This window comes from Patella vulgata, chromosome 4 (assembly GCF_932274485.2).
Source record: "Patella vulgata chromosome 4, xgPatVulg1.2, whole genome shotgun sequence".
Lineage (NCBI taxonomy): Eukaryota > Metazoa > Mollusca > Gastropoda > Patellidae > Patella > Patella vulgata.
Genome location: NC_065882.2, coordinates 53,249,913 through 53,274,460, shown reverse-complemented (window position 1 = coordinate 53,274,460; position 24,548 = coordinate 53,249,913). Strand labels below are relative to the sequence as shown.

Below are 24,548 nucleotides of genomic sequence, written 5' to 3'. Positions count from 1 at the left end.
CTTTCCGTATGTCCCTTATCCATATAATTCACAGCTTATGGTCAGTTAAAACAATCGGTTGTCATGCAAGATACGCCCACATTTTGGAAGAAATGGATGGGGAAGAGGTAAAATCAACAGGGCTCATACTCTCAAGATAAGTTGGTCCTTAACATATTTGTTAAGTTTCATCTGAATAGGTTGTAGCCCCCCCCCCCCAAGGGCCTAAAAACATACATATTTCATATTTTGCGGAAAAACATTGGCTATAGCTCTAGAATGAAAGATCTGATGTGTACCAAAGTCGAACTCATCCAAGAACTTTTGATCCTTGACACAGTTTAAGTTTCATCTTATGAATCGGACAAAAATTATCGTCTCAGGAAGGTCCACAAACTTTATTCATATTGGACACCTTGCGTAAAAAGCAGGGACTGATGTGCACACAAATTGAACTCATCCAAGAACTAGTGACACTCGTTTTAAGTTTCAACCAAATCGGATAAAACCTGTTGCCCCAAGACGGTTTACAACCTTGGTATTACATGCTTTTACACAATTTGCACAATGGGGATCGGCCATTCGACGGAAAATTTCGGTCCGATTTTCAGGAAATTATGATGTAACGGTGATATATTTGAACAGTTTTGTTTTTTTTAAAAAAAATGTGACATTTAGATGGTACAGTCAGGGGCCATAATCCAGAAAAGTGAAGGTCCAATACACGCCTATATGGAAAGGCCACTAGAGCTTTGGTATAAAAAACATATTTTTTAAGTTTCATCAAAATCGGATTTCATTAGCCAGAAATCCCGCAGAGAGCATCTCCGACGATCTAGACCCTCAGAAGCTTCAGGGGTCTAGGCGGCTCCTGGACCATCACCTTAAGTCCTAGGATGGTAGCCCCCCTCTCCCCACCAATCATGAATTGTATTTATGTAAAAGCATCCTCTTTTTAAATGTTGGTTAGATCTTATTAGCCATATTAATTCTTCAAATCCCACTGATATCACCAGAATGGTAACATTAAGAATCGAGAGAAAAGCTAAACGATAATTATTTGGTAAGATATACAGCTCTATAATATCTGGAGCTGGACCTCACGTCTGTACAATATGTGTTCTGGAAGTTCGTTTTTTTGGAAAAATATTAATACGGATTGTGGCTATGAAGGAATTGAATTCCAACTGGCGTGTACACAGTTCCCCGGGTTTTCGTCCCATCCGAAAGATTAGACACTGTTCTTACCAGGTCCACCGTGCAACACCACTGCTGGCAAGGGGAAACCACGCTGAAAAATCTCGGGAAACTTTCTCGACCAACACCGGGATCGAATCCCGTGTTCTCCCGCTAATTAACAGTAAATTAATGGTTCTTGATGAAGCCCAGAATTGAATGTTTGTAAAAATGTACACGGTTGAAAATTGTTAGTATGTATTTGAGCGGCGAGGGAATTCGGTATATATACATATATTTGTAGGTCTATAGATCATGTAGATATAAAAGTGTATATAGAATAAATAACATATGGAGTTTGTCTGGATTATTTTGGGTTGACTAGCCGGCAGGGAAAATGGCAGTGTTATGTTAGTATAGTGAGTAAATAGTCTTATAGTGGTTTTAGTAGTTCCCATAGTACAACATGTGCAGAAATCAGAACATAGGTCATAACCCTTCAGGTTAGAATAACACTCGATAATCTTGTAATATTACCATTCCTTACACAGCAGAATTGTCATGGTAATCAGTTGGAAATGAGACAGTTTAGATTCTATATATGTGCCAGTGCAGATATTGACGGCATCATCTCACTTTGAGTCTATGAGAGATTTTGTGGTTTGCGGTGAAGTGTGATTAAGTGCAGATACCTGTTGTTTTACACAGGCAAAATTGCCTGTGGGCAGACGTCTAGTGGTTTCAATGTCTGCGCTTTATGTACGTGTTGCTGTAGTAAATATACGGGAGGGAGTATTTGACGAAATGCTATCAGGAATATAATGAGACGATAATGATAACTTATACAAGGCAGCTGCATGCACGGTCTTACTGACGCAACTACTTGTTGAATTTGGATAAAATTTGGCAATATGAAGTTTAAGTCAATTAGATTGCTGAAGCGGCAGATTGACGAGAAGTGATGTTGAAGTACATCGAACGAACAAAAAAATTATATCATCAACACGTTGGTGGTCGGACTTGAACGCTTGGCGGGATTATTATAAAGTGTGTGATTGTTTAAATTATTTCTGTCTTTAATGAGATCGATATAAATTAGATAGCATGTGCTCTATTTTTATAATATTAGTTTATTTAACATGTGAAATATGTAGAACAACATCAATTCCAACGACAGACAATAAAATTGATCAACTTCAACAACAAACGGGTGAGTAAAAAAATATAAAAGCAATATAATACCTAATAATCACAATTCTGTGACACCTTTTACAATAATAAAATTCTTTTAATATGTAGCCTACCAACATGATCTGATTTCACAAATAGGCATAATAATTTAATTTGAAAAGACAATATGTGTTAATTAGAAACTGTTTGCAATTCTCTACCATGAATTGTATAAACCTGATACAACCATGACCAAGGTCATATGGGATCACTATTTATGTTTTAAAAATCAAATTTTGAAAGCTTTACACATTTTATCTTTATATTCAATTATTTATTTTATTTTAAGATGATTTATTGAACCAACTGACGGATTATCAAACAGTTATTCCTACACTAGTCGATGAACAGGGACATTTTTTAAGTTATGATGTTCGACAAGGAAACGTTCTTCGTAGATCCAGAAGAAGTACTGCTTTCAGCCCAAAGAGTGATAATAGTTTGCACCAGTCCAACCCTGGAAAATGGCGAGTTTTCTACAAATTGTCTGCATATGGGAAAGAATTCAACTTTAATTTAACCCTTAACTTGAAACTTTTATCAAAGAACTTTGTGGTGGAAAATTGGTATAAAAAAGGTGCAGAAAAACATTTAGACACTTTGTATGATTGTCATTATACCGGGTATAGTTCAGGACCGTACAGATCACGTGCTGCTATAAGTAATTGTATGGGTCTGGTAAGTATCAACATACAATAATATAAATAACAACTAGTTTGATATTTTGTTATTGAGATCAATATTTGGAGAGAGAGAGAGAGAGAGGGTTTAATGTCCACTCGACACAAACTAGGTCATTTTGGGACTAACATATGGTTTAATTTTATTTCAGAGAGAGAGAGAGAGAGAGAGAGAGAGAGAGAGAGAGAGAGAGAGGTATGCGGTTTAATGTCCACTCACACAAACTAGGTCATTTTGGGACTAACATATGGTTTAATTTTATTTCAATAATTCGCTTGCGCGTAGGGGTCTTTAGCAGTGGGAGGGAAACCGGAGGACCTGGAGAAAACCCAGGAGGTTGGACAGTCGACCCTACTCCTTGTCACGTACAACCGGGGATTCGAAACCACGCCAGTTGACTCAATGACAGGCCTTATGATACAGCACGCACGTGCTAACCATTCGACCATCCAACCCCCCCAATATTTGGAGAAATGCAAATTAAAAAAGCATTATGTAAGAGCTAAATCTGCCTATTACATGTCTTTTATAAGGCTTCAAATTTCAAATGTTAAATAAATTATTAATTAGACATTTATTAATATGCTAAGTCCATCTTCAACTCTTTAGATAATCAGATGGCTGAGATATTGAATGGATTGATTAGACCAACCGAGCCATCTAATTAGTTATCATTAAAATGGATGTCACTAAATGAAAAGACTGACAATCAAGATTGTTTATTATCATGGCAATCAGCTGTTTCTTGCCAAAACTCCAAACACTCATAACTTCTCTCAGAATAAAGTAATATGAATGATATTTTCAATATATTCATTTTTCATTATCTATTTTTGAACTGTTATAGAAATAATGGTCAGCTCTTTATCTAAATTTACATATTGCATGAAGAGTTTGAGTACTTGTTTAACAAATATAGAGGTAAAACTGAACAGTAAAGTTTAAGGAAACCAAACATCAAAATTTGAAGATATTTTTATTTCTTGGGTTAAAACTCTTGCTTCAGATGTTGATTAAACTTGTGAATAAAATTTTTAACCGAATTTTTACAAACCTTGAAAAGATTTGTTACTTATTAAAAAAAGTGCCTTGTGCCTGTATTTGTCAGCTTCAATAAGGTGACATCTTCTGCTGACTGCTGGAATAGCAGGGTTACCATTGGGTGTTTTTTGTGATTGTTTCCATTGTTCGGCTGAAAAATTCCCATTCTTATTACAGCAAGACTTGAAATAAAATTACTGCAGTCTTTCATAACCATGCACTGAAAATCCCTAGCAAGGCAAATATGACTTAAACCTCCAAAGCTGTGCCTCAAAGGATTTAAGACCGGAGTTAGGAATACTGTAGTCTCTCAGAGAACTTAGATGCCTGGGCCTATCCCGATAGATGATTGGGAGCAAGGAACAAATGGACTAAAAATGTCTGATTTCTAGACTATTTCAGACTCTCACAGAACCTTGTTAAAAATTCTGAAGCGTTTTTTTACTAGGATTTGAAACCATGGAAATAGACATGGTAATATCTACTGATTGAGCTGGTCCACACTATCAATAATCCACCCAATCATGCAGTTCCTCCAATATAGTATTAGTTAAAGAACTACCTGTCAAGTTTTGACAGCTGATATATAATATATGATCTATTTATATTCTTGTATTAATTAGCTTAGGCATTTTTATAACCTTTTCATCATTCATTATTAGGATCATAACAAATTACTTTCCTGTAGAATTTTTATTTTAATATGAATGATTATGAAGGACAATAACCACAAATAATTTGTTTCTATTTCAATAATTCATGCTCGAGTCATTAAATTTACTACACAGGAATGTCTAGTGTGTTTAATAGTTCAGTTAATCTCTGGAGTGCCAAGAAAAAAGTTTTAACCGAGATAATATAAAGATGAATATCGATGTTTAAGTGGAATTCTGTCAGATGAACACATGTTCTTATCAACAAAATTATTTTCGCCTTCTAACTTAAAGTGTTGAACAGTCTATCAGCTGTTTCGTCTGTCTGAAGCACAGCTGGTTTTTAAGCGCAAGTCGTTAAGGAGGCAACCAAGATTTAAGAGTTGATGATGCAGGGCGTTTTCAAAGTTTATATTAGAAATTAGAGGAATTTCTTTTTTTCAAAGAATGTTTAAGATAAGTTGACTAGATATTGATAAATTTTCAGGTGGAAAAAGATTAAACTGTTTACAAGTTTGGATGAAATCCAATATCTTCAAATTTAAAATAGTTCAGTTGAGGTACAGGTGAATGTACCAATAATAAAGATGTTATAAAATTCTGCAAACTTTTACTGAATTTTAGCCCATCAATTTATAAAATGGAAAAATAAACACATTTTTTTTTTAAATTGATAAAATCAACATTTTTGTATTGTTTGTAAATCATTGAAATTTGTGTTGCTATTCCACATTGAAATCTGTGTCACCCGTTATGTGAAATGTATGTAACATAGAATCATTCTAGTATGGCCAGAACTATTGCTTAATAGGTCACAACTGCAATCATCAAACAAGTATTTCCCATTTGAGTCCCGCTCTTTATAATCAAAAGTTGGATGGCAAATATTATGGAAATATGACATTTAGTTCGCCAGAAGGGGAAAAAAAAACATTGAAAGAAAACGCTGAATTCAGGAAGAAATCTGGATATGAACCCGCTGTTGCTAGGGCACACAGCCCGATGGAGGGGCCTGCAATCTAAGAAAAGGATCCTTGAATCGGAGAAAAGTCCCCTATGACTTCAGTTCACTGGCCCAAGAAAAGGAATCTGGAATCGGAGAAAAGAGTGCTTTTGAATTCAGTGCAATGACCCGAGTCCAAGAAATAAGCCCTGTTGACATCAGTTTTTGTTTTCTTATCTTTATTTCGTGTCTGGATATTTGTTGGAGTTTATTATGGTGGGTGCCTGCTGATATCCTGTGCTATCAGGATCTAGTTGCCCCCCCCCCCCCCGATCCATTTAGTTGATGGTATACGTTTTTTTATTTATTACCTGCAGTGTATATTGTATGTCTGTGGTTTTATCTTATGGGTGTTTGTTTATGTGTGGTGCGATCCCCATGCACATACTATCTATCGCAGTGACTAACTGTAGAGGGGAGTGCTGTCTTCCTGCTCTGGTGTGAATGACAATGACCCATTGTCCACTAACAGAGTCAGATTAAGATTGTGTCTGCCCATAAGCGTAGGGGGCCAATCTCAGTTGTGGGGGCTGAGGCTATTTGCCCAGAAATTTTGTTAGTCACCTGAATTTTCAGAATGAATCAAGCACAAGTTTTCCACAAAGCTCCACTTAAGTATTATAGTATTCAAAACGTATTTACATCTAAGGTTAATTGCTCTGCTTAATTTCTTAACAATTTATCCAACAATTGAAATAGCTTTTCACTTAATCTCTGGAGGCCCTCCAGCTGATGAAGGCCCCTGCTGTAGCCCCTAAAATAAGTGCCTTAATCCAGCCCGATGCACTATGGATCAGGAGTGCTTGCCTTGCTGTGCATAGTTTTTAATTTTGGATATTTATCTTGAGACAGTCATCAACATTTTCACAAGTTGTATGAAATATATGTTGCATGTTCATTCCCTCATAATTAGCGGTGCACTATTTTACACATCATTATTGTTAGGTAATTACCATGGCAACACCACTCTCCAATAAGAACCCTCCATCTTTACCAGGCAAAATTTTCCTCATTAGTCCAGAAGAGCAAGGCATTAAACCTAATTTCATTTGTTTTTCGACAGATTTGGTTTCGGTTTGTATCTCAACCGACAGGAAAGTATTGTAAATCTCATATACAACGATGTAATTTTAAAAATTATATGGGTGATGATCCCCGAACCCCCGTCACTGGAGTCCTTCGGAACCAGTCGCCTCCGGTAGCCAATCCCTGAATCCAACAACGAGTTTGCCAGGTGTTATCATTTCTATACATATCAATATATGTGTATTTTCAGCATGGCGTGTTTAGTACGGATGATGAAGACTATTTTGTGGAGCCATTATGGAATACCACCAATACTGTGGAAGAACAGGGCTACCCCCATATTGTTTATTCACGATCATCATTAAAGTTTAAAGATAAATTTCTACACTGTGGGGTTAAAGGTAAGTTTCCAATGTTAAATATGCCAAGTACAATACCACCTGTATCATTTATAATAAGTCCATGTTATAAGTAAAAGTATCATTTATAATCATCCATATAATAAGTAAAAGTATCATTGCTAATCATCCATATTATAAGTAAAAGAATCATTACATAACAAGTCCATCTTATAAGTAAAAGTATCATTTGCCAATCATCCATATTGTAAGTAAAAGTATCATTACTAATCATATGTATTATAAATAAAAGTATCATTGCTAATCATCTGTATTACATGTAAAAGTATCATTGCTAATCATCCCTATTAGAAGTAAATGTATCATTACTAATCATCCATATAATAAGTAAAAGTATCATTGCTAATCATCCATATAATAAGTAAAAGTGTCATTTATATCATTAAAATTCCATTTTAACATGATTTCTTTTAATCAAGTTCTATCTCCCATTTACAGATCATAATTTTGAAAAAAGACAATGGTTATACAACAAATCACCTCACATATTTAATGAAGTCATCAAACCAAAGGGGAGAAATCGTAACAGATTCACTAGTAAAAATAAAAGCAAGCGACGCCGACCCCGTTCTGTAAGCAGAAAAAGAAATGTGGAGATGTTGGTTGTAGCTGATAAACGAATGGTTGATTATCATAAATCAAAGGAAATAGCTCCCTATGTTTTAACTGTTATGAATATTGTAAGTATTGTGTGGATATAAAATTTTGTCAGGGGAGGTGGGATTAGACCATGCCACCCTGCACTCTCCTTTTATGAATCAAGTGTATGAATAGGAGCTCCCCAGAATTATCTAAATCAAGTGTATGAGTAGGAACTTCCCAACATTATCTAAATCAGCTACAAGAATATAAATAGTAACCCCCCTACGTTATCCTATTATTATCAACTGATTTGCAATTTGATATATTTAATTTATAATCATTATAGAAATATGTTTGATATTTTTGAGGTCAGGTTGCCAAGCTTTTCCATGATGCCAGTATTGGTAATTCAATTAATATTATCATCACAAGATTAGTATTGTTGTCAGAAGATCAGGTAATATAGCAGCTTTCCCATTATTTATTAAATACCATGTTATAAATGTTAGAATACTAGGGTGCAAGGGCAGAATACCAGAAATTTGTGACCAATCACACAGATCTGATGGGTCCTCTCAAATATTGTGCTCAGTGTTGATTTCAGTGTGGGGATTTTACATGTTGATTTGTTTTCTTGAATGACCATATACACATATCTTCATTGAAAATTTCATGTTCACAGATAAAGCCAGTATTAAAATTTGAAACATTGTACTGGTTTTGGCACAGAAAACTTAACATAGATCTTGTCTTATCACCAATCAAAATAATCAATCAGATCAATTCATTACTTTATAGAAGTTATAGAATTTAATTTTTTTAATTCAATACTTTAGTTCAACTCCTTAAAGAGCACATAAGATGAGAGAGAGAGAAATGGGGTTTAACATCCACTCAACATAAACTAGGTCATTTCGGGACTAACATGTTTTAATTTTATTTCAATAATTTGCTTGCGCGTAGGGGTCTTTAGCAGTGGGAGGAAACCGGAGGACCCGGAGAAAACCCACGAAGTTGGACATGTAACCCTACCCCTTGTCACATACAACTGGGAAATCGAAACCACGCCAGCTGACTCAATGACAGACCTTATGATGCAGCGTGCACAAGCTAACCATTCAGTTATCCAGCTCCCCCGAGCACATAAGATGATAAAACTAGATTTTATGTACTAATAGCCAGTGGTATAGGGTACCCTCCCATTTCGACTACGTCCCATTTTGACTACAGCTTATAACAAACAGATTATACAATCTGCTGGTTTTATTATCCCTACTTATATACCGTCTCATAAGCTATAAAATAGATTCTTCCATAAAAACATGCCATTTCGACTACAGCGTATAAGAAATTATACAGTCCAGATTCTTTCATACAAACAATATCAAAACAAACAAAACAAAAAAGAATGAAAATGTAATTGATATAGAAATCGTATAAAATAAGTAGCACATCAAGATGGAAAACAATTTTTTTCTTAAAAAGTAATATAGATAAAGGTCAAAGTAATTTACATGAAGATAGAAACACAGTAGTTCATCCTAATTTTAACAAATGTCCTACGGCATCCAAATACTCAATTGTTGTCTTCCGTCATTAGTAAGTTGGGTCTGCAGTTTTTGTAACCTATTTCCTTAAACACCCTTTTTCACTTCCAAGGTCAATTGAGCATATTTAGATCGTTACACTTCGCAATATTTCGAATTGTGTCAATAAATCTATAGAGGCTAGGATGACTGTGTGATATGGTTTTATTCAATCTTGAGTTAAACCTTCTAGGTTGTTATTAGTCCTGTGTCCGCCATGTACACACAGAACATTGTTATGGAATAAGTAAAGAAATATTTCTACTTCCAAAGTCCCAAATTTAAAAATAAACACAAAAATTTTGTTATCAAGGAATTCAAATGAGATAACAAAATTTTTTAACTGAATGATAGTTAATTCGAAGAGTGAATGTACAAAATTTGAAACATTCATCTTATATAGTCACTCAATGTAATCTCCAGATATTACAAATATTTGTCAAAATAATTATATAATGAATAAGCTATTTTAACAATAATCATTACAAAAATTACATCTCTTAATCGGTGAAATAGTTCAATGCTGATTAGTTGGGGGGGGGGGAGATCTTAAATTAAAATAAATTACGAAACAAATTATTACGTAGTCAATTATTTTATTTGATTAGTTGATTAAGGAATCAGTTACACGTTAATGAATACACACGATGGCTGTATATAGATAATTAAGAAATAAACATTCCTAATATGCATTTGGTCAGTGTGACGTCACTATCGCCTGATGGGATTAAGTGTGATTTCGATAATTGGCAAAGACGCTTTTACAGGAGGTCTATATTTGCGACTTTGAATGAAGATAGCTGAATTAATTTTAATGAGCTTGATGTTAACTTGCCGTAAAGTGCATATAGTAACCACTGGCTACAAGTACACACAATTTAGTTTTCTCATCGTATGTGCTCTTTAAGTTAAATTTTTAATTACTGGTACTTGTGCATTTAATTTCCAATTTCCAGGTTTTCTTTTATGAGTAAGAGCCAAAGTTAATAAAGCCTTTACCTTTTTTTTGTCGAAAATACCCCACTCGTCTCATCAGGTGCTTATAACAGCAATTTTAAGAATCACATACATTTTCAGTCTGGATTAGAAATAAGTCATCATGCTGATCGTTCGTTGGATAGTTTCTGTAAATGGCAACAGACGATAAATGGACCAGAAGACAGAGAGAGTGGTAATAGAAAGGGCATTGCTCATCATGATAATGCTGTATTGATAACTAGGTATGAGTTCAACACAGGGTGTTTTGGAACCTTCTATCGCAAAATCATACCCCCCATGATATTCTAAGGAAGATTATTCCAAAGTATCCGTTTCCCACCACAGCTATTATTGATATAACCAGAAAGATAAGGAACTGTTTCTATAGATATATTTGTCACCTCTTAAGGTTCTGGTGTTCACAGAGGACAAAATATCAAGAGTTTACTAAATCAAAGCCTCATCATCTTGGCACTCACTTGGCTGCTAGCCCTAAAATTACCCATTGAAAAAGGCTAGGCCTAGGGCCGGGGAAAGACTTAGACATTTCAGACTAGGGGGAAAAAGTGCTCGTAAAGTATTACTGGCTTCATTACAAGTGCATTTGGTAAACATGTTGATAGTGGTTCACAGCGAAGATTATGCCAATAGTTCATGTAGCAAACAATATTTCTGTATATATGCATCTACTGGGTTATTGCAGCTGCCTAATATTATTGTCTTTTACTGTTTTAATATAGGTTTTTTTTATGTACGCCAACATTCGTAATTACCTATTAACTTTTCTTTAACAAGAAATTTGACATGGCATTATCACTCACTGAAATAAATCACCAATGTTTTTCCTATTAGACAAACATAAATAGTTCTTGATAGTTTTTATCCTATCATTTATTTAAATTTTGATGGATTTCTTTTCAGATTCGACATTTGTACTTACAAAAATAAACCATGTGGAACATTAGGTAAGATAAAGTTGGGTAGTTTGTGATATTTGAAACCACAGCTTTAGTTTTATGTTTGTCTATATTTAGCAGACTCCACAACAAATTATGTAAAAAATTAGATTTTCTCAGAAGAACTAAAATTGAAATTGTCTACATAGAATTTCCCAAGAGGGTGAATGAAATGGGGTTTAACGTCCTACTGTTCTGCTCCTAACCTGGGCTAATAAAGACAGGCATACGATATACAGTGTGCTATGAAAAAAATTTTGCCCGGGCAGCGGCGCTACGGCCTACTCTTATATCAAATTCCAACTGCCAAGGGATTTTTTACGTGCACGCCAATGTGTACACGGGACCTCGGTTATCCGTCCCATCCGAAATACTAGACAGCTGTCCTTGTCAGGCCCTCCGTCCTGCATCACTAACAAGGGGAAACCACGCCGGAAAATCGGGATGAACTTTCTCAGCCAATGCAGGGATCGAACACCCGACCTCCAGGCTAGCGAGCCAGTGTCTTACCCACTTAGCCACGTGATCCCCCTTCCCAAGAGGGAGACACAAAAGAAATTATAGTATTTTTTGACCTAGTTCAACCAAACTTGATTGAATGACACAGAAGTATGTATTAATTAATTATTAATGTAATTCAAGTTTCTATTTACTAAAAGTTTGATTTTTTAAGGCTAATTAAAGGGAATTATGGAGTCTAAACCAAAATTAGTGTACCTAATTATTGGGTTGGTTGACAAGAGACTACTTTGTACTACTTACAAAATACTGTTACTCTCCAACCGAGTGCTTTTTAAATCCCACAGGAAAACAGGACACGCAAAATCATTAGGAAGGCTAATTATGGCCTTTTATCAGAAAAATCATATCCCCTTGTTAATCTTGCAGTTCTCTTGACGGATCATGTAAAAATGAATTGTATCCATCGGAATGAGATGTGTTTTTATGTTGTAGGTAGCACCAGTTGTGGTATAAATGAGGTGTATTTTTTATGTTGTAGGTTTAGCACCAGTAGCTGGTATGTGTGAAGAAGATAGAAGTTGTAGTATAAATGAAGACATTGGACTAGCATCAGCGTTTACAATAGCACATGAAATTGGACATAAGTAGGTGTCAAATACATTTTTCTTGCCATAAGATTCTTCACACAGGACAAACAAAACAGAAAAATTGCCCAACTAGAAAAGTATTATTATAACTTACAGTGCATTAATACTGTTAGACTATGTAAATTAGAAAGGACATGGAGGTTCAACACAAAATCAGGGCTACTAGCAACTAGGTCATTTTGGGACTAACCCAAGATTTTTAATTATTTTTTAATAAACAAAAAATCAATTGCAGTTCGGGTGTCTTGAGGTACTTCCTAAAGTTCTACCTTTATGTCAATTCATGTATTTACAACTGGTTCATGATGTACCTGTGTATTAACCCATTCTCATATGTTAGTCTATTGATTCACTTTCCCTAAAATACTGTGTAGCTCTTTTTTTAAAAAAAATAGTTGAATAAATAGATGTACAATATCTCTGTTATCCTAGTTTTGGGATGCATCATGATGGAGCTGGCAATCCATGTGGTACACCAGGTTATGAGAGAGCTCGCATTATGGCAGCTCAACTCACAAAAGATACAAAACCTTTTCTCTGGTCCAGTTGCAGTAAGGAATACATTACTAGTTTTCTTGAGTAAGTATCTATATAAATAAAATCAAAGATGTGTGTATGGGTGTATGTGCGTATGTTCGCCCATCACACTTTGTCGTCATGATCCACCCCCTACATATGTGGTATCAGATTAACCAATATGACCCTGTGAATGTTTTAGGCCATAAAATTTCATTGCCGCTCTCCCTGGGTGAATTTGGGGCCCTAACAAATTTTGGCCCCAGGGCACTGCTGGATATACTGCTAATTATACATAAAATACTTCTCCCTTTATATCTATGGAAAGCTCAAGTGATCATAAATTTCAAACTACTGATTGTCTATTACTGGACCATTTGATTCTAAATGTATTTTATATTTTCTATTAATACATTTGTTTTTAGATATCAGACAGGATTATTGCTCATATTTTGTCCGATAAGCCAATTTAATTATGATATTGCAGATGGTCTTTTTATCTCTTCATTGAGTAATTACCTAGACAGAATACATACGATTATTTGACTGGAGCCAATTTATTATATACTTGCTTTTCTTGGTAGTTCAGGCCGTGGGCATTGTCTGAAGAATGTTCCACCTCAAAGAGAGTTCAAATTTCCAGAACAACTAGCAGGACAACGTCATGGTTCTAATCAACAGTGTAAATTGCAGTTTGGCTCAAAATCAAAAGCTTGTAATCTGAAGGTAGGTTCCATAATTTATGTTTTAAACTTAAAACCTATAAATCACAGATTGCAATAATACCTCAATTTTCCATTTTTGCGAAGATTGGTACACATTGCGTCTAATCCACTTAAAATCTCAACCATCTGACAGTTGCTTATGGGCTTAATTTGTCATGTGAATTAATGTCTAAATAATGATTTATATAACACAGACTTTGAAGCCAGAAAAAAGACCTGCAATAGACAGAGTTAGTACTTCCACAATACATCTTTAATAATATTATTATATTATAATATGCTAATGTCCAAAAGAAAGTATACGCAGTAAAAATATGACTAAGTTTTGTTTAAATCAAAAAAAATGTGATAAAACTACACTGAACATGTCTCGTGCGTCCAAACTCAATATTTCTAAGCAAATAAACGGCAAAACAAATGGACATTGTACCCAAATACCGCATACAATGAAAAAACGACTTTGTTTGAAGCAGGACGAAATGCACAGTGTATACTTTCTTTTGGACATTAGTATAGAATATATGTACTGAACTATCATGTATAAGAATGTATGTACTGAACTATCATGTACTATATTACAACATAATATATGTACTGAACTATCATGTATTACATTATAAAAGATATGTATACTGAACTCAGTGCTGGACTGGTGTGCCGAAGGCCGACCTGCCAGGTCATTGACCAAGGCCCACACAAGTATCCTGTCCTCTCCTTCCTTCTTTCTTTTTTGTCCTCCCCCTCTCCTTTCTTCTCTTTTTTTTTCTTTTTTTCTTTTTTCTTTATAGGCTTAGGCCCACTTTTTTTTAATGAGCTTAGGCCCACCTGTCATGGATAGGTGGACAGTGACTGACTGAACTATCATGTATTACAACATTATAACAGAATATATTATTATGTTTTTAACTGTCATGTATTATAACAGAATATATTATGTACTAAATTTCATGTATTATATTATAACAGAATGTATGTACTGAGCTGTCATGTATTGATAAAAAAGGAGAATGTGTAACTAACAGTATACCAGCAGCAGAAGGAACAACATGTCCATTAACATCTAAAAAACGAGGAGTATGTATATTTATATTTAATACATGTCGTTGCCACCATGCAGGACTGGAAACTACTTTTACAGGTGATCTGAAAGTTGAAGGGTTAAACAATTGCATTACTCTAATAATATCGAGTATCAGTGTCATTGTTTGGCCAAGATTTCTTCACAAGCTCTACAAGGTTAAGCGATGACAGACATCTTCGTGGGACTATCGTGAAGTTGGGTTACGAATATTCATTTTTGACAGTTTTGTTGGCATGTTATATTTTTGTTAGTAATTCAATATGTGTTGTTATGAATTTATTGCAGTGGTGTTACCGTGGACAGTGTAGACCACCATATTTCACACCAAGACCAGTTGACGGTAATTGGGGAGGATGGTCAGAATGGGGAGAATGTTCCAGAACGTGTGGGGGAGGAGTATCAGCTAGTCATAGAAACTGTAGCAATCCAGAGTAAGATAACAATTACAGAATTGTCATTTCTTATGTTATCTGGATTTCTTGTCATTTCTAAGGTTTGCCTGAATGTTATGATAATAAGAATTAATATTTGTCATAGATAACAAAATAGTACTGACCAAAACTGTAGCAATATATAATGAATAAGACATAAAATGTGCTTGAATGTATAATACTCTTATTGCCATACTTACATTTTTCAAATTTGTTTGTGTGTTATTCTCTACTTTGCTGTATTGGTTATATGGATTTTAATAAGCTGATAGATAAGTCAGGGATTCGTTGACTTGTCAATCGAAGATCCAATGTTTTAACTCATTCTGGCAGAATTTTTCTTTGTAGTTATGTTGATATACTAGCAGGGTTAGGTATGCAGTTCAGATAGTGACAATTTTGATATACTAAACTATACATCAGAACCTTTTAAACCTATCATTATGTTTGAAATACCAGATAATATCTGGGCCTGCAGACATTACTCTGACAAAATCAGGATTATCATGTCTAAAGATTATTCTTCCCAGAGCCTATGCTTACCCAAACCCAGTTCCGCATCTATGGAGATTGGATATAGTACCCACTTCAGGCGAAATATGGTAGTGATTTCTAATCTACGCCTTTATGATATGTTCTAGAGCTCGTCATGGTGGAAAATATTGTACAGGAGAAAGGAAGAGATACAGATCATGTAATATTGTGGTATAATATTTTTATATCTTTTCACAGTTTTTTATATTCTATCAGTAATATATTATTATGGAAATTCGGTTAATGTATATTGATCTTTGAAGAGGTAAAAGTAGAAGAAGGTTATGCTTTTGTCCTTACGAATTTGTCTCCCTTTTTGAAGTATATTGCCACACTACACCATCAATTTCCCCCATTGACTCTAATGTTAATTCTCATCTCTTTGAGAAGCTCTAACTCTTCCCCAAATTTTCTTTGGGTTGAACTTTGAACGCTTTCTACCACAGATACAGAAACATGTTGCAACGTCTTGCTCAAAAGTATGTTTGAGATTCACCATGGAAATCTTGAGATACACCAACTGAAAGTACCATACTAATAAACATGCAACTATCTGAACTACATTTCAGTGTAACTAAAGTCTGTTATCCTTTCACCTGAAAATCATGAATATGCACCAAAACCTGGTAGAAAATGTAAATTCAAACCCTTTTCTTCAATTCTACACAAAAAGTCAACAAAAATACCCATGCAAGAAAGAGTATAATTAGAAGGGGAATTACATTTGTGGGTAAACAGATGTACCGTAAGATTTTTTTTTGTGTCCTATGTCATATGGTTTTGAAGAAGAGTTAAAGTTGTTTTTTTTCTTCTTTGCATACAGGACTGTCCAGAAGATGCCATTGATTTTAGGGAACTACAATGCAACAATTCGAACAATGAAATGTTCCGAGGCAGACATTACATATGGAAACCATACACAGGAGGTTAATACTTTTTTGAAATATCAACTGAAAGTAAAGTCAACATAAACATGAAATGCCCCACCCCTCTGTGTCACATATTATGTCTTAGGATAACATTAAATATACTACTAGTATCTGTTAGTTTATTATTTTATATTAATATGATTTAATTTGTATTAAGTTCAGGTAAAACCTTGTGCATTGATCTGTATGGCTGATGGTTATAATTTTTACACGGAGAGAAATCCTAAAGTATTAGATGGTACACCATGTTATCCAGATAAACGAGATGTATGCATTAGTGGTGATTGCCATGTAAGTCCAATTAATTATTTCACAAATTTCTTAGATGCTTTAGAAGGACATTAGGAAAGGCTGGGGAGGGTATTTTTCATTCAGTAGTGTGGTTAACTGGCCTCCAATATATACTGACTTGAATATTGCATCCATCTGTGTTATCTTGTATTTAACTGTATTTGATGAAACTGGAGGAGCTTAGGCATGGTACACAGAAACCATGATAGCATTTCTCGTTGATGTACAGACTGAAATATAAATATTTTTCTTACAGAAAGTAGGATGTGATGGGTATTTAGGGTCTAGTTTAAGAGAGGATAAATGTCGTGTTTGTGGTGGTGATGGTACAACTTGTAAAACCATATCAGGTTTATTTGATAAACCATTACCTAAAGGAAGTAAGTTAATCTGATTTTTTGTTATTCAAGTATATATGACACCTTCACTTCGGGTTAAAATTCCTTATAAAATTTTCATGAAATTGAAGCCTAATAAACAAAGTATATATGATCTTTGGTAATATATTTATCTAAGCCTGCTTTTAGACCTTTGTTGTTATTTTTATTCACTACAAGTTTGCTTCTTCACATAAACCACAATGAACATGTATGGTTTTGAAGCCAACGATACCAACAGGATTTTGCATTGACCACGCCATGTGAGATGTCTCAAATGTAACCCAGATCAAAATATTTTAGAATTTTTTAATTTTCATCATAAATTCAAATTATTTACAGCATACCATGAAATAGTGAAAATACCAATTGGTGCCATGAATGTAAAGATTACTGAAGCAGTCTTTTCACGTAACTACCTAGGTAATAATTAGTAAAGACGCAATATTAGTAAAGATTCGATTGGAATTTGAACTCCATATTCAATTTGTTGGAAATTGTCTGTATATTAGTCTAAAATATTGATCATTGTCTTTTGGTCACAGAACATATTATAAATCAAATAACAATTTTCACGTATATGGAAAATACAGTGCATGGATAATACTTTTTGTAAAACTGTCTTATTCTACAGTCGTAAAACTGGATTTGACGGTAACATGGTCAAGGAGAAGGGTCATTGCTCAATCTCATGGGTTTTCTCTGAGTCTTCCGATGGCCCCAGTTTCCTCCCACTGCTTAACCCTTTCACTGCGTATACCCGGTAGTACCGGGTATTATAAAATGTCGGTAAAATGCCCGTACCCGGTATTACCGTGTAATCAGTAAAGCCCTCGCTAAAATTAGTACCGTAACTGCAAGTGCCATCTATTGTATTTTCTATACACTAGAACATATTTCCACGTGTTTCAAAGCGGCAAACCGTAAAATGGCGGAGTGCATTGTGACAACGTAGACGATGCACTCTCGACGAAGTCGTGAATGACGTCTTGCTGACCAACATGTGGACAATTTCGAGGCGGGTGATACACATAATTCGTTTCCAGTTACTTGATAATGATAGTAGTCAGGACAGTGATTGGTATTATGAAGTGTGTGATTTGTTGCACGACGTTCCGCCCATGGCTAGCTATGTCTCCCGTGCATGATGAACAAGCCCAATGTGAACACGATAGCCCTGTGTCTGCAGTAGATTCTGACAATAATTCTGATGTTGATAATAATGCTGGCCTGCTGGATCGTAAAATACGTAGGTAATTCCTGATTCCCGAACGTGTAGATCTATTGACTGACTATATTGATAATGATATGGGACTTGGGGATGAAAGTGAAAGTGAAAGTAAAAACAAGGTATTGCAATCCGCACGTGGTCATGGCAGCGGGAGACGTGATGCGCGTGTTCGCGGCGGCATTGCTCATGGCTGCTATTGATATTTTTGTTCATTTTATATATCTTTATCAAAATCCAGTAAAAAAAACAATATCTTTTAAGTATTTCATGGAGAAAAATTCGTTTTCGTGTTAGCTTTAGTGTGAAATGAGAAATCCAAAATGGCCGCCATGACGTCACGTGACTACATTATTATGCAAATTTCCAAAATTCTATTTTTTCCTCTTAGCCCAACCTCATGCCCATCCCAACAGACAAAAAGATTTTTCATAAAAGCTTCCATAAGTACTGCTTGGCATTCAGTTCCAACCTCCCTTTTTTCCTCAAAAAAGGGTCTAGCACAGGCAGTGGATTTATGTCTAGCATTGAAAGGGTTAAGATGCTACTACACACATGTGAATTATTTAAAAAATATTGTACAATATGTTAGTCCCAAAATAACCTGGTTTGTGTTGAGTAGATATTAAACCCCATTTCTCTCTCTTTCAGCCATCAAGAATGAAGGTGATCGGTATTATATTAATGGTGACTGGACAATCGACTGGCCACGTAAATTTCCATTGGCAGGAACAGTATTTCATTATCAAAGGGAGGATGACAAATCTGAAATATTAGAAGCCATTGGTCCAACAGGAGAAGCTCTTATTGTCATGGTAATGTTATTTGTGGGTGTGGGTGTTGGGGGGTGGGGGGCAATCTATCGTGTAGATATTGTTGTTAATTACTCAAAACTACTCTAGTTAAAGAAGATTCAATCCTACATAATTATTATACAATACCAAATTATCAATCTAAATAAATATTAAAACTTATAAAAAAAGAATATGAAGGTTTCAACAAGATTCTATGAAATCTATAAAAGGAATGACCATAGTGATTTGAATTCAATAAAACAGACAGGGAATAGACGTATGGTTATCCCAATGAATATATCTTATTTTCTGTATATATACTATGTATTTGTTTGTAGATGTTGATGCAAGAAGAGAATAAAGGAGTGAAATATGAATATAATTTACCATTTAATAAATCTTATACCAATCATGATATATCATTATATACCTGGGATCATTCACCATGGTCAGCTTGCTCTAGATCATGTGCTAAAGGTAATTTATAATTCATTCTTTCTAAAATACAACTATTTAATAAGTATAATTTTAATAGTGAGTCTTACAGTGTATAATGCCAGGATATTGCCATATTCCCAAAAGAATTACAAAAGAGTATAATGCCAGGATGTACAATGTCATATTCCTAAGACAATTACAGAGGATAATGTTAGGGCAATGTCATATACACAAGACACTAATATCTAGGAGTCTATCTAAAAATACACACTTAGCATCCTCTAAGATATATTTTAAAATATTCCAAGACACATCTGAGTTTCAAATCGCAATATACCATGCCACAAGCCCTCACCATTACTGGTCTCTACTTATTGATCACTGTGATTTTTTGTGTTAAATATTATTTTCTCAAAATATCCTATTTATATTTTTTGTTATATTTTCAGGACTCCATATTTCTACTCCTAGATGTACTCATAAAATTAATCTTAATATTGTCAGTGATAGATATTGTCATCCACAACCTCGTCCTAGTGATCATAAAAAAGTCTGTAATCATCAACCATGTCCACCAACGTAAGATTATTTTACTGCATGCTATGCTTTATATTTTTTTTTTTTTTGTTGTTATCCAAAAATCTTTTTTCTATCTGAAAATGCAAATTTTTATGAAAAAGGAAAAAAAAATGAATTTTTATGGAACTGGAATAAGACTAACATCAATAAAATTACAAGGCAGTCACACCCAGTCATTGCACTCACTTAATTAGAAACCTGGGACATTTTGTACAAGCAAAATATTTCAAGGTTGCAGCTTTTGTCATTTAGATCCTAATACAGATATTAGATGTGGGCCAATGAAAAGACAACAACCTTAAATATTTTAGTTACTTTGTAATATTGCAGAATTTGAGGTCTGGTCGATTTTGAGTTTTGTCACTTCAATCAACTGATAAAATTTAATAGATATATGAATATTTTATACAGATGGACATTTAGTAATTGGGGTGAATGTAGTCAGTCATGTGGTGGAGGTTTACAGAGTAGATCAGTTGTATGTGATAGATTAGTAGGTGAAGATGAACCTAAAGAAGTATTAGATGATACCGAGTGTCTAGATAATAAACCATCAGTCGATAAAACTTGTGGAGAAATAGAATGTCCTTCCGTTTGGTTTACTGATGAGTGGTCCAAGGTAAGATACGTCTGTATGAGGATAAAGGTAATAAAAAGATGTGACATTAGGTACACATTACAACACTTCTTATTTATTGAGGGGGAAGGGGACAGTTTCTAATCCTGACATGAGCTGAAAGGATTTTTAAGCCTGGTAAAGTGTCGTTCAGTCATTCGGATGTGACAGAAAAGCAAGGTTGTCATGTGTACTTGTTGGGGTGCACATAAAGCAACACTCGACAGTTGGAAAACCTTTCAAGAGTTCATACAGCTAAAACTGTTTGTTGTAATTTTGAAAGTAGAATTTCTTGGGGCTTCAATATTTGCTTTTTCAACAACAATCTGGAATAAGTAAACAAAAACCTTTCAATTATCCGCAAAATCCAAAGTGCATCGGCACCAGTGAAGAGTATTTTTTCTGTTGCTTTCCTTGAGGCCTGTTCACTATCATCTTTCTCTGCATCTGTAAAACACTCACTGCACAGTGCTGCACACCATGACAATTTAGTGTCTCCAATTTCTTGTCACTGATATCCATGAGAATTCTTCATCACCTTTATGGTTATTTAAGTATTCACACTAACACTGATTGGTTTAAACAAAACTTATACAATGATTGTATGTTATATGGTTTTCAGCAGTGGATTGTCTGCCAACAATCTGATTAAAATACAGATCTATATTTTGTTTCGCTTTTTTTATACTTTCAATGGCCTACACTACATGAAGATCTGAAAGGTTTTAGTGGAAGGTTGCGTCAGAGGTTATACAAGCGGCTTTTGACCCTATGACGTCAGACATTTATTTGATGTTTCTAGTGGGTTACCCACAGTTTCGTGCATCTCATGCCAAAAACTTGCTGTAACAGGCCGATTCATTAGCTAATCCCTCACATTATCCAGAATGCGGGTTATATAACAACTCTTCCAGATCCTAGTGTAGTAAAGACAAGTAAAACGAAATTTTGAACTATAAAAAATGAAACGAAATAGGATCTGTGTTTTAATCAGATTGGTCTGCCAATAGTGCACATTATAATTGAAGAAAAATGTTGTGGACAATCTTTTGGGGTGTATTAATTTACTGCAGACCATAATTATTTATTCATGTGGGCAGATGTCTGGTTGTACAATAAATACTAAAAAATTATTTCATGGTTCATTCTTATTTAATTTAAAAATTAATTCAGTATCTTTTGAAATACAGTGTCGACCAAGTTGCGGAGCAGGGTCTAAAACAAGAAGAGCTTTTTGTATGACCAGTGATGGCAAAACATATTTAGAAGAAAAAAAATGTAGTTTAAAAGAGAAGCCAGTTACCACCAAAGTTTGTAGGAATGAAAATTGTCCACCACCGGAATGGGTAAAAGGAGAATGGGGAGAGGTAAATTTGAGATTTTAGTTTTAGGATGTAAATTATGGTTTACATATAGATTCACAAATAATTGTTTGCATCTGTCAATAAAACAATTCCATAAGGATGGACTTTACTGAAAACCAGATTTGCACATAATTATTAGCTGAGTTATTGCTTCATCAAAATCCTGTAGTCACTCCTGATATTGGATAAGCATTATTGAAACCTACTAAAATTTTGATTTGGCAGGATAAATTAGTTGTGATTTAGATTTTATTTTCAAAAGAGATGTGATTGTTCGATCCGATAAGTAGAAGTTGAAATATAGAGCTCTCATAAACCAGTTTCTTTCATTTCTTTTTGCAATTATTCCATTATTACTCACACAGAACCATTTTGAATTTTACTATGTCATTAAAATCATGTAAAGGTAAATACTCAACAAGTCAGAAATTTGATTTTATGTTTATCAAAAACAAGTAGCTTAGATGAAAGCTTCTTGTGTGTGGGTGTTTTTCTGCCTGGTAACCTATGGTTTAATATATCTTTTTTGTACAGTGTTCATCAGAATGTGGTACAGGTCATCAGAGAAGAAATGTACAATGTCGATCACCAGAGGGTCAACCTAGTAAGAACTGTGATAGGAGAAAGAAACCCATAACCATAACAACCTGTGAAACGAAGTGTGAAGATGAGGATGATGATGATGGTAAGTTCTAGGGATATCATTGATTTTGATATGACCAATCATAATATAGAATCTGAAACCTACAAATCATTCTCAATGCAGGCTTCCTTAAAATTGCTCTGTTGCTGTTAATGAATCATTTTGTCCACCACTCTCAGAAGAAGGGTATATTATAGATGTTATATTGTTATCATTGATAACAAAATATTCATTTTTCATTTCAGAGTGTGTAGACAAATATAAAGTAGCTTATTGTCCATTGGTGCTAAAGTTTAGATTCTGTAATCGTGAATATTTCCAAAAAATGTGTTGTTTAACCTGTTTAAAACATGCAAAAAGAGGATAGATCAGGAGCAGAATAGACATAGTGTGATCATCAAACATTTAGTGTGACAATAAACAGTTGAACACAAACTATATATAGATGGATATTATTTTCATATTCTAATTTATTTAAAAGTATTAAGGATGTATTTATGTGAATTAAACATAGTATATTATATATTCTGTATTGTAAGGTCACTGCAAACACCAAGTTCAGCACTCCATTTTGGACCACAGGTTTTTGAAGACATTCTAGTACCTGGTTGTAGAATATACCTATAACATATTACATTTTTTTCTTGGGCGAAATTGATGCCATTTGCTTGATAAGACTAAAGAATCCTTTTGAAAGGTTAAACAATAAATTTTTTCCATAAAATTGTATTCTGTGTGCAGGGCCATCGTAACAGAATTATAGAACCTTACCTACACAACCACTGACAGGAATGAAAATGTAAATTGTGGATAAGACTGAAAAATATTAACTGTATTGGTACTTCCAAGAAAATCAATGTTTAGTTTAAACATTAAAAAATATGCTGTACAGCAAAGTCACAACATAAATAGAGTAGCATGGGGCCCTTATGCTTCTGAGGCCCCCGGGCAAGTGCCCAGCATGGCCATGTGTTAAGATGATGCTGTCTGTGTAGACCAGGTAGTACCTAGAGTAAAACCTGTGATTCAGACGTCTTGAAATTGTTTGATTACTATATAATAGTACTGAAATACTAGTATAGATTTATTATATGCCATTTTTTAAAGATATATTATAACAAACAATTGAGATTCTAAATACATTATTATAGCTTGGCAACAAGCGGTAGCTCACATTCGTAATCAAATGGCCAAATTGTGGTTGATCATATGTATAATTACCCGATTTACTTTATTTTTGGCTTATTATGCAATTTGGGTCTACTATTTTATATTACTTATCATACTTTCAGATGAAAATATCTTTGGTGGGCCTAATTTTGCTGAAAGATACCTATATATTAATAAATAGAATATATCATTTTTTATATGTATTATATACATGTATAGGTATAGTATCATTTATAGAATCATAGGCTAAATTTGTTATAGAACGACCGAATAGAGGTGCATTTAGATGCTGTAGTATTACTTTTTGTAATGGCCCATGCAGGACCCGACTTACCATCAATTAGAGCTAAATTTGTAGTAATGTTTTTTAAAGATATTATATTCAGTATTATATTTATATTTAGTGTGTATAA

The 24,548-nt window shown here is 34.3% G+C and overlaps 1 protein-coding gene across 1 annotated transcript; it reads left to right on the top strand.

Moving 5' to 3' along the window:
* The first annotated feature begins 1,772 nt into the window (after positions 1-1,772).
* On the top strand, positions 1,773-24,548 carry LOC126817688 (A disintegrin and metalloproteinase with thrombospondin motifs 6). The gene is made up of 24 exons (XM_050544799.2): positions 1,773-2,365; positions 2,675-3,063; positions 7,040-7,190; positions 7,647-7,888; positions 8,164-8,247; positions 10,454-10,596; positions 11,276-11,319; positions 12,311-12,416; positions 12,852-12,998; positions 13,520-13,661; positions 14,627-14,734; positions 15,027-15,172; positions 15,814-15,877; positions 16,530-16,632; positions 16,793-16,926; positions 17,183-17,306; positions 17,646-17,726; positions 19,183-19,346; positions 19,664-19,802; positions 20,213-20,342; positions 20,754-20,961; positions 22,149-22,325; positions 22,857-23,007; positions 23,211-24,548. The coding sequence occupies exons 1-24, from the start codon at positions 2,260-2,262 to the stop codon at positions 23,330-23,332; spliced, it is 3,405 nt and encodes a 1,134-aa protein (XP_050400756.1). The 5' UTR covers positions 1,773-2,259; the 3' UTR covers positions 23,333-24,548.